The sequence below is a fragment of the Balearica regulorum genome, chromosome 1, assembly GCF_011004875.1.
Source record: "Balearica regulorum gibbericeps isolate bBalReg1 chromosome 1, bBalReg1.pri, whole genome shotgun sequence".
In the NCBI taxonomy this organism is placed as follows: domain Eukaryota; kingdom Metazoa; phylum Chordata; class Aves; order Gruiformes; family Gruidae; genus Balearica; species Balearica regulorum.
In genome coordinates this window covers 184,653,310-184,665,571 of record NC_046184.1, presented here as the reverse complement: position 1 = coordinate 184,665,571, position 12,262 = coordinate 184,653,310, and the positions used below count along the sequence as shown (strand labels likewise).

The 12,262-nt window shown below is 39.0% G+C and overlaps 1 protein-coding gene across 2 annotated transcripts in view; it reads right to left on the bottom strand.

Annotated features, from left to right (window-relative positions):
* The window catches only part of NAA16 (N-alpha-acetyltransferase 16, NatA auxiliary subunit), a 66,537-nt gene that overhangs the window by 53,435 nt on the left and 840 nt on the right, over positions 1-12,262 (bottom strand). For both annotated transcript variants that reach the window (XR_012833287.1, XM_075741743.1), the window contains exon 2: positions 965-1,049. Coding sequence is in view for 1 of the 2 variants with exons in the window: in XM_075741743.1 (XP_075597858.1) it covers positions 965-1,049 (85 nt within the window). In the remaining variant the exon portion in view is untranslated. The remainder of the gene's footprint in view (positions 1-964; positions 1,050-12,262) is intronic.

Genomic DNA, 12,262 nt, shown 5'->3' with positions numbered 1-12,262 from the left:
GCAAGAGTAGAAGAGACAGAGATATATACTGAGAAGTTATAAAAACACAGAGCTAGCAGAGACAAATGCATTAGGTCAGAGCTGGACAAGCCGCTCTAGCTCTGAAGCAACAAGAAAACTGTACTTTTATCTCTAGGGAAGTAATGAAGACAATGAAAAAACGGCAGACACCGATAGAAGCAGGAAAAAGATTAGTCACACATTTTGCCAAGATTTGACAATGTCAAATAGGAAAATAATTTTACTAACATTACATGCACACTCAGTCTTAGGTTGCTTCAACAGCAGACAAAAAAATACACTGTATCAAAAGGAAAGAGTGGCTGAACCATGCAACTGAAACCACACAATACAGTAAGACCAGAGTATCTTACTGAGGATTAAGTTTGACAGATGTAAATAGAAGCAACATTTTGTTGTCCTGTTTCCTGCAATATTTATCAGAACAGGATGTCCAGATTCTGTCTTTAGCTTCAAGTCTTAGCAGCAACAGTATTACACTTAACTTCGCTCCTTGGAGGTAGCAATTTGATATGCAGTACAGAAAATTTAGAGTATGAACTTGACAAAAAAGCGCAAGATTTTTAATTCACTGGCAGAATACCTTCATGTAATATTAAAAAAAAAGGCTGGGTTTGCTATTAAATAGGAATGTAAGAAAACCCCACACTAGTATTCTGACCCAGAAACCTAGAAAGGCAACTTGGAAGCTTCACTGAAGTGTGCTTCCACCATATATTTTGATCTTCACCATCCCACCGCACAGGAGTGTTTGACTGAGCTAGGGTGAAAACTTGGTCTGAATGCACAAAAAACTGAAAATCCAGAGTAATTATTCGGTCATAAGGACAGAATCATACTCAGCAAGAGACTCCTTTCTTTCCCAACAGTATAGAGTAGACTGACTATACATTTAAGCTCATTACAAGAGAAAAAGAAAAAAGTCTTTTGAGTATGCAGTTACCTCCATGTTCAGCAAATTTCGGGTTAGAGAGGATCATCTTGCAAAACTTGAGTCCATTTTTGTACTGCTTCTGTTCGTAACATTTCTGGAAAAAAGGTGGAATACAATCACTGAAATGCGTTTAAAAACAGAGTACCTTAAGTAGCATTACAAATACAGTAGTTCTTTCAGTAAGGTACGGTAATCAGATCACTGACAAGCTCTAATCACATATGACTATTCACATTACACTGTCCTTCTTCAGCATTCATAACACTATCTGTCTTCATTTACACACAGCCAATGCTCTACCTCGTGATCTCCTCTTTATAACAAGTTAGTAATTCCCTTTGGACAGAAATAGGAAAGCCAACTAGGAATGTCTACTTCAATTCAGAAATTCTTAAAAGAGAAAGCCAAGTTAGAAATCTTGACTCAACAGAACTTTTGAGAAGAGTCAGTCTTAAAGAGTCAAGACACTCCTTTCAACATCCCATTTCCCTGGCCTAGTGGCCTCCCAGAGTAAGGAATCTCAGACAGAAGACTTTTGGGAGGAAGAGATAAACCATGAAGTAGGATAGATCTACTGTAACCTCAAAATTCTATGTATAGAGATCCAGGGAGGGAGAATTTACCTGTATATTAAAAAAATACCTAATTACTAGCTGGAATAGTACAGCTAAGGGCTACTTTTAGATTTAGGATACCATTTACCTTATCACTAGGTAAACTGGCAAACAATGCGGTTAAACTGTGGGAATACAAGGGGGTGGGGGGAACCCAACATGTGAACCTGCATCCCTTTTCTTCTCTTGAAAGACACTACCTGATGTTAGTAAATCCATAAGCGCTTAATAATTTGAATTGTTTACTGATCATTACAATTGATCACTTCAAAAAAATTATTTAAGCCAGTTAAAGGCATGCTTGTGTCTCTAAGCATGAAAATTACTTAAGGTCATTTAAGTTTCTTTAAGAAGAGAGGCTTAACTTGGCATCATTTTCAGTTAATAAGGTATATTGTCCTGTTGTAATATAGACACCTATTCTCAGGAGAAACTAGGTCATTTCAGTTATGTGCTCGAGTACTTCAACTGTCTCTCATAGATCACTCCCATTCCATCAATCTTCCAGCACAGAGGTCCTCCTCCAGTCTGTGTGGCAAAGGGCTTAACTGCAGACAGTTTAAGTCTTTGTTACCTGAAACTCAAGACACTTGCAATTAAGCATCATTAAGTGGAGACTAAATCACAGAATAATTTAGTTCAACAGGAACCTTTGGGGGTCACCTAAATCACCTCTCAAAACAAAGGAAAGCTAACCTTGATATTAGATCAGGCTGCTCTGCCTGGCTGCCTTCTGGCAGGATGGCCAGGGAGCTCCCAGAAGCAAACAGTTATACTATGGCAGCTAACATTTAAACAGCAGCAACAAAAAGCTTTGAGGATTTTAAACAGAGAACTAGTTTCCACATCTTTATCTGAAATAATCCAGGTTAGTCCCCTCTAGGGGAAGACCAAGTTCTCCCATTCACCTATTCTTTTCTTTCTTAATGCTTAGTATCATTTTTAAAGCATTGTAAGAAAATCCGAACGATGCTCTGAGCATGCTGTCTAAAATTATTCAGGTATGCCTAAAAGAGTAACAGAATAGTGAACATTTGTCCATGATTCTACAAGTCTTGCAATGAGTGAAACTCCGAATATATAGCAATGCTTAACCATAGAACAGAAGCTATTAGGGTGTGCATTTAAAATAGATTAAATACTTGAGGAAATCATCTCTATAGGATAAAAATGCCAGAACAAGGATAATAGAGTTTGGTCTCAGGCCTAGAATAAGAATTGGATGTGGATAATTGTAGACAAATTTGAGATTTTTGGAGGACAAACAAGATCACATTTTCCAAAGGCCAACAGATGGATGGAAGAGAGAAGCACGAGTTCAACATTCACAGTTGTTTGGCTTGCTGATGGATTACCACCATACTACTTGCACTTGTCAATGAACAGGTTAGCTCAAAACTAGACACAAACCACAGCATTTCTTGGTCAGCTGCTAGGTACTAGACAAAATAGAGGCTGACTACAGAAACAGAATCCATCAGTATGAAATGCAACTTTAAGCAATTTCACTGCTTATGGGACAAGCCTTGTTGGTTAGTCAAAAGGTGACTTCCCAGACCTGCTGCCTCCTAATACATACACAAATATGTGTGCATTTAAGTTCTGTATTTATGCCAATATACGAGAAAAGCACTTTGCTCAAAGCAAGTTATTTCAGTCTCATCATCAACATATATAGATATACTGAAAGGCTACAGATTTAGTTGCATGGACAAGCCCAGGGCTTCAAAGCATGCAAACTTCACAAACGGACTGATTTTAAACTTCCGCCTGTCCAAAACTTGAATGAGCACACCATGCTCCACCTGTATCTTGCTTACAGGAAAACAGAGTTTGATGCCATTGATACCATCTCATTTTATAGTACAGATGGGAATTTCGTAGTTGAGAAACCTGATGACTCCATATGTATTCTCAGGTTTTGAACTAATCAGGACAAATATAGCTGATAAGGGTTCATTAGTATCTGTCCCATTGCATTAAGTCTTTGGTACATTAAAAGCTCAAGCTAATATGCTGGGTTTTGGTGTGGTTTTGTGGTTGGTTTTTTTTTTTTAAGCAGCCTTATCTGTTGCGCTTAATGCGAGGCTCCCGATCACCCTTTTATGGCAGTAATTTCCTGCAAAAACTAAAGCCAAATCACGCATGTTTACGTGCCTGAAACCTCAAAGGGAGATTTTGGCAAGGCCAAAATGTTATCCAGAACTTCTACTACCAGATGTTCCCAGAAGGATGTTACCTCCTCTGGCAAACATCTCATCCTGGTTTATTCCCTTTTTCAACATTAACTCAAAGATACAATCTACTTGTAGACTTTGCCATACAATTAAGCTAGACATCATTTTATCACTTTCAGGTAAGTATCAAGTGCCTCTGCATAGAGGTTAACACAGCATCTAGGAAGTAGCTGTCAAGGTAAAAAATACTAGTAACAAGGATACAACGATATAGAGCAAGAGAAGACTTTAAGTAGAAGCAGCTGTAATATAGGATTAAGGAACTGCCATTCACAGATTCCAATCTATTTTTTGTATCATTCCATCTTTTTCCAAAGAGACAAAACCCCTTCCACTACTAAATATCAACAGAATCAGGGATCTTAATGGCTCACTAACATTACTTACAAAATAGGACTCAATGTATCACTAGTTGCAACATCAGGTTAAAGGGATGCTTTTACAGACTACACCTCCCTAAAGCATTTGCCACTTTAAAAAGGTCTTGTATTGAGAGAAGAGCTATGTTTTTCACATACTGAAGATAGAATTTAATACACAGACTGGCAATTATATGGCTGAAGAACATCTCATTATGGCCCTCAGACATTAACACTCACTTCTGAGAAGCCATCTAAGAAAAAAAAAAATCACAACTGGCTACTCAAAGAGAGACTGCAGTTGTAGCAGCCAAGTCCATTCCTCACTCCCTGCCCCGAGTACCTCTGAATGTACTGAAGTGACATGTTTTTTCATAAATCATTTTCATGTGAAGGCTGAATAAAATGTAGTATCACAGTCCCACATTGAGGATAGGTATCACATCAAATCGGTCTTAAGCATAGCAACGAGGCTTCCTTGATCAACTTAAATGTTTTAATAGTTTTCAGTTGTTTAAGATGGTCTGTGACTGTAACAGAGCTGTAGTGAAGAAGTTAAATCCAAATGAGATGCACCAACCAGTCTCATGGTGAGCATGTACAATCATCTTTAATAACAATACTGCAATTTGGAAGTTGGTTTTGCTGTCTCTTGACAAGATCTTGTCCAACACTAAATTCAAACCCCTGCCAGCAATTTAACACTACTGTCAGATTCTACCTGGGCAGGCCATGTTGTATTAATACAGGGCTGCACATCAGTATGCTGCCTCGCCAGAAACGGTGGTGGTTCTGATGGTCCAGAGTAAGAAAAATAGGCATTTCAACTGACTTCACTACTATGTAGCTGAAAAAAACCCCCAACTTCAAGCTTTATTACAAGAACATAATTTGTTTAAGTTTTAGTCTTCCCTGCTACTGTACTTCCATATAATCCTGCTTGTGGACTTCTCAGCACTTGACAGTTTCAACATTCCCCTTGCCAGGTAGTGTCTTCTCTCGTTGCAAAGACCTTGGTACAAAACTGTTGGTTTTGGTAACACCTGGGATTCATTTAAACAAAATTAAGATTATGTTCTCAATGCTTACATCTTCAATTTTTTAAACTGTGTCTACTGCATGACACCGGGGCAGGGGCTGGGTAAGGAAGAAGCCCAAGAGCTAAAAGTGGAACATCAGAGCCTAGAGAAAAGGAGAAAGCTTCAACATCAAGCCCTATGGAAAGAATGCTGGAAGTCAGTTGTGCTGGAAATCTGTTGAAGCCACAAGCGTGATCAAGTTCAGTAAGGAAAAAAAATCCTCAAAAGGTACCACTGACCGATTCTGATCAACAAAACTTTCCTGGGAGTATCTGACAAGTATTTAGGGCCTGTTCAAATTATTAATACACATTTCTGACATAAACCAGGCACCATCAATACAGGAACATCAGCATACTGTCAGTATTCTTCTTAACTGGCATTTAACACTTGGACCTTTTAAAAAGCCTTCCTTTTTTTATTGCACATCTATAAAACCATGTCATCTGCAGCTAACAGACAATCTATATTTCTCAAAGATGAAGTTAGTTATCCAAGTACCTTATTCAGATTTTAGGCAGAATTCAGTATAAACTGTTCCCATACTAATAAATAGTAATTGCTAAATTATTCACCAGTGTGACAGCAAGGTCTAACACGATCTTATGTGAATGATATACGATTAAGTTCCAAAAGAGTTCAGCATCTGCAGATGTTCCTTGTATCATGAAATACTTGGATACTTTGCAATACTGATACAGGAAAAGGAAGCATCATGATGCTATTAAATTTCAGAGACAGACCAGAGACCTCTGCATGAGGTTCCCCAAACAGCAACCCTCCCTCCACACTGATTTCAGTTCACGGATGTTCAAGAGAACGGAAAAAACTATCAGCTGGAAGGGGCTTCAGCTCATGGAGACAAAGGAAAAAGTTCATTACTGCCTTCCCACTCTCATAGCATCCTAGATTTTTAGTCCCAGGACAACTCTTCCAGAGTATCAACATGCTCTTCTACCCTTTCCCCCAAGCCTTACTGGTATTTTATATACGCATATATAGGCCACCCCTGCTCTCTGCTGGTAAGAGCAGTTAACCTCATCAGCTGAAATAAAAAGCAGAGAAAGACAGCCTAGCTCCAGGCCCACTTGCTTTAATTGTCAAAATGAACAGGCCCCATAGTTCTTCCCCAGACCTGGGGACTTGGCAATGCTGAACAGTGCTGAGTCAGACCATGGATGGTAGCGTACAGCAGAATAAGCAGCCAGCATCCTATACAGTTGTAAGTAACATTCTGATTAAAGTACTGATGTCACAGTAATATCTAAGCTTTCACTGTCATGATTCTCTGTATACAACAGCATTTTTTTTTTCCTTTAACCAGCTTTATCCAATTACTTAAGTTCAACTCTACAGAATATACAAAACATTTCTACCTGCATTCTGTACAATAACAGTTGTAATCACTGCGATTTGTATTCTATATTATTGGCAGAATAAAACTGATACTGCATTTATTACTGGAAAGAACATGAGTGAGGAGAATGTTTCAACCCTTGTTGGAGACCTCTAACAGCCCTATAAAACTATGCCTCTTTTAAGGGGGAAACTCATTATTAAAAAGCTTGCCTTAAATTAAGACCTAGTCTAACTCTGCACTGCGCACACACACTCAGTACAATTTCAATCTCTAGAATATCCTTTGCTTCAAAGGGACAGAAACAAGAGAACAGTCAGTAGAAAGAGTTCTTCCTTGTAAGTATTTAGTATATGTAACATCCTCACTACTTGAGTTAGTACTCTACTGTTAATGAACACGTGTACGCCTCTGCAAAGCAGAAACCATAACAGCAACGCTAGCAATTAGACAAGTCATAGCCCCATCATACATTTTCAACTAGTTTTTAATCTGCACTTTGTGTGGAAGTACTGAAGAGACCAATCTGCCACATCTCCTGGGATGAAACTGCAATTTGCCTAGCAAGAACTCAGACTGAGCAGGTGCTCCACAAGCTAGTGGAACTGCATCTGTGAGCAGTTAAGCAAATGAAACTATCAATATCAGCACTGTTTTGAGAGACCCGATACACACACACATATAAATCTCATGCTTTAAAAAAGTTATGCTTTTATTTAGACAACTTAAAGCAAGTTCAAGGCAATTACTGATGCAAACCTTAATGCTAACTTCATCTCGACATTCCACAGATTTCATGGTGCTTCAGACAAAGAAGTTGCATGAATCATAACAGATTGGGCCAGAGAGGTACAGGCCACCAGAGGTAAGATACAAATGGCAGACGCATAGGGAAAGGCTTATGAATAAGACAAGTATTATTACAGTTCTCTCCAGAACGTTCTCAGCCTCCAGTTATTTGTGCCTCACCAATCCTCTGAGCCAAAGGGCCTATCTTCACACACACAAAAAAGTAAAACTTCTCATAGCTACTACAGCTTACAGAAAAGGGTTCCACAGTATAACTACCTTTTTGTTATGAAGAACTACCTTTTTGTTTGGAGTCTGCTACTTTGCAGCCACCATATCTACCAAAATGAAAACTAGGCATGACAGCTTGAAAACAGGCAAGTCCCTACTTAATTTCTCCAGATTGTTTAATTTCACAATCTTCTATTAAGTTATTTCTCCTTCAAGGAGGTCATTTCACACTTCAATCCTTCGGGGGGGGGGGGGGGGGGGGGGGCAGGACCAAGGGAAACAGCAGCACACAGAGCATTGCAAGTGTCAACCTGCAATGTACTTGAGCAGTGGTGTGACAGTGTTGTTCTTTTCCCAGGATTCACTAGCTTTCAACTACAAGGAAATTCTTTTAACAGAACCTCAAAAATCCCTAAAAATCTCACATCTTAGGGGCAATTCAGCTCATAGCCCATACTAGGTCTACATTAAATTAGGATTCATCTACAAACAATTTTGCTTGCTATGACTCAACTCACTCCAGAAACATGAAATCCTTCTGCATCTTTCAGATGGCCTTCACTTCTTGTGCCATGAGTAGTTTAGTACAACTGAACTCTTGTTGCTACTCACCACTTGTTCTGTTCAATATAACCATAGGCAATTAAGAAAACGCTCCAGCACAGAACACAATGGGACTTAATTCTGAAAAGTTATCATTTATTCATACAGGAACTTTCCTTAAAAAAAGTCCAGAGCGAATAAACAACCAGGACCATTCCATGGAAGCCTTCTCTATGAGGCTCTCACAATGACATCTACAAACTCCTTTTGAAAAATTAAAACAGGAGTATTCAGGATAAAGTCTCCTCCAAATCAGATCCCCTCAAATCACTAACAAATGTGAAGATGATTTTCCCTTACAAAAAATTCTTACTGACTCTTACCATTAATCTATTATCTATCCTCCACAATTCTGTCATTTTAGTAGTTTGCAGCTGGCCAGGCGTCCTCACCACCTCTTTTGAAAGTCAGTATAAATGAAACAGCCTACACTCTTCCGATGCTGCCCCTCCTTAATAGCACAAGTAGCAACTGCACCACAAATTAGTCATCTTAGTTACACCAGAAGATTTTTACTGACAGCTCCATACGTCTATCTTTAAAAGAAGGGATCTTTAACACAGACTTAAACATCCACTACTCCAGTACTGGATTACAATGGCTACCCCAGCTATGTTATTTATCTCATTTGGGAGGCATTAATTAGCATACCATCATAACTTCCCAATTGAGTTTAATGGTTTGGTAATTCCATCACATCATTACTAGAAGACTGACTATTTGCATGCTTATAATCTATTATTATTTCATTAAATAAAATGAAAAAACCTTTTAGAATTTAATGAATTAGAATTAATTTAATTAACTCTTACAAACACTTGCATATTTATCTTTTATCAGAGGAGAAATCTCTGGATTATTGTACAAGTCAGGGAACAAAAAGGACACTACAGTGAAGTTAAGCAACTCCTCAGAGATAGGCACTTCAGATAATTTCTAAGATTTCCTCACCCAGAAAAGCAGAAGATACATGCCTGAATGAACTAAGCAGCCACAATTCACTGCTACAAAGTTACATACTTCTAGACTTTTTGTGTTTAATCACTTGACAAACAAGAGTAAACGGCTAAACTGGTCTCAGTACAAGTAATGCCTTGTATCTGAAGAGGTACTAGGATTTGGCCCCCTAGTAACAGGATGAAGTGTTCACAGGCTAGCCCCTCCTCAAGGGAAACACATTTTCAATTAAAGCGGTAAACCTTATTTTATGCAACAAAAATATCCTGAATTCACTAAGAAATCGAAGGATTAATTACTTAAAGGCATGATATTATTTATTATATTAGGCATGAAAGAAACAGCAGACAATACCTTACACTGTGTGACACTGGGCAGACACCAATAGTTATGACAAAACAGTACGCATTTCTTAAAGACAATTTGGCAAGTAAGCCATGAAAGTATGACAAGAACCCCATGGCTTTCCTCTAAAGCACTCATAAGGACTACTACCATGCCTTGTCCAGACAGAGCTGATTTGATCCTATAAAGTCAAAGCTTAAAACTAATTTTAAGATGAGACACAGTTTATAATGTGGATTCTCAGGTGGAGAAAAAATAACCAAAGCTCCTTAAGCCAAAACGTACTCTGAGGGCAAGCTTACAACTTTGATTTAAATATACAAAAGATCTGCCTAAGCCTACCAGAAGTAAACACCAAATGCACATTACCAAACTTCAATGTTAAGAAGCATTTTTAAGTTACCATATGCACATTTATTTTAGATTGTATCTGCCCCATTCACTTAAAGAGACACATGAGCTGAAGACTGATTTTAAGTGGCAAGAAACACACCAGCATTCCTGTATTAAGTCTTCTTTATGGATGCCTTTCTCTCTTTCCATAAAGGGAGAGCCAGGAAGCTTCCAAACACTTCTTCCATGTCTTCTATGAGACTGAGAAATGAAAGAAAAGAGCTTCAAGATGCCTAGTCCCTGCCTCCCAAGCAACATCACACCAGTAAGCACCATCAGAGCTTCCAGGGGAAGAGCACTAGTCTGAGAAAAAGCCCCTCTAGACAAGTGAAGTAAGGATTAAGAAACAAAACAGACTTTGAAGTCAGGAGAGCAAGAGAAGTGAGCTCTAGCACTACCTTACCATAGTACTGAGAAGCTTGGACTATTACCTATGCTGCAATTGCTGTTAGTTCCCTAATCACATCACAGCTAATTTTAAGTCAGCTTGTTCAAGTACTGCCAAGCATGCAGGCAAATTGATGTGGCTTAAAGACTATTCACTCGGCTTCTTGAGCAGACTTCATAGCTTACCCTGAACTCCGTGAGGTCACACTAGTTTGGGAGGCTCTATAAGCTTGGTTTTCTGTTATGTGGGCATCTCATTCAGACTGTTGATAACCTGTCTCACACGTTACAGACACACAAGTCACTGACTGCTAAGTAATTCTGATGATCTCCAAATGAGTTTCCCATTTCATAACTGCTAATTCTCCACAGCGTGTTCGTAAAAATACTTTGTCTTAATATATGAGTACAGTTTCCTTACATCTGTTCCAAGTAATTAAATCACTACATGCTTGTAATGTCTTATAATACAGCCTCCCATGTAATTCCCCCCCATTTCTGAAACGCCCATAGCATCCCTATTAATTTCAAATATTCTGGCAGTGCCAAAGCAGACAAAAGCTGCTTCAATTAGTGAAGAGTCTTCAGCATTAGTTAAAAAAATAGTAAGAAATTAAGCTTCAAAAAGTATCAATATATGAAGTGGCAAGCAAGTTTGTGAATAACATTTCAAGAGCGATGACTAGCCACTACACAGCACCCATTAAACCTTCTGAAGGCTTCAGAAAGCAAGTAAATTTCCATATCAGCTTCAATGAAGTTTTATATATCTTTTTCTTGACTAAGCACTTATGTTTTGTCCACTGCTTAATAAAAAAAAAAGTTGTCTAAAATATGATCTCCAGAAAAGCTCTTCTGTATTTCAGTTGAAAAAACTTCAGAAGTGACTGCTACCGTGAACTTGTTTGCTACTAGTAAGAATAATCACTTAACTGTTCTAATATTAGTAATTTATTTTTAGCAGAGAGAAAGAGGAGTGCTAGAATGACTTACTAAGATGCATACCATAAGCATGCAGTAAGCAACAAATCACCATTAAGAACCATTTAGTCTTTTAAAATCTTCATACCACCCAAAGCAGGAAAAAGAAAATGGCTCTGAAGCACCTGCTGAAATGCACCAGCTACATACAGAGTACACCGGCTTACACGTGCTGTTTGTTTTGAGCTCAGCTTCCTGAAGCCAAAATGCTCGCTTCTCAACCACAAAGTTACTGGAACTAGCCTAACAAATTCTGATATAACTGAAGAAAGCCGTGCCTGCAACAGATTAGCACTGTGCTGCACAGACCTCTGCCTGCGGACTGGTAAAGTGGCACAAAATGCCTCACCTTTGTTGAGGCTGGAACTCCGTTACTATCACACTGAAAAGTTCACAAAAAGGGGAGTCTGGTGTTTTGTTGCAGGTTGTGTTTCTTTCCATAAAGAGTTAACATTATATAATATGCAGCAATTGAGTAGCAACCTACAGTTAAAGTGAGATATTTCTTTAAAGTTACCTCACAAACACTAAATGTCCTTTGCACCGTTAAGTCTCAAACAGCTGAAGCAGCCCAAAATAATAATTTAGTCAAAGCAGCATAGCACATAAAAGTTGAGACAAATCTTCCAAAGGACTTACAGAATCAGGATACTTTCATCCACCAGACTTCAACTACACTCAAGATTTCTCAGTGAGCCAGCTTTAATCTAGTCCCTACACTAAAACTGACGTTCTTACCGAAAACTAAGTACCCATGGAGATTAACTCAGCAACGCCAAACCCCTGCTACGCTTCCACCGTGCCTCGAGGTCTTCATCCACGGTGTCAGGGGCAGGAGGCGACTGCGGTGAGGAGCACACCGACCCCTAACCCAGACCCCCACTTACGGCAGGCGGGGGTGGGATGACAGCTCCCCCCTCCCTCCCCCCCAAGCCGCCGTTTCCAGCCGCCCGCAAGACCCCTCAGGGCGCGGGG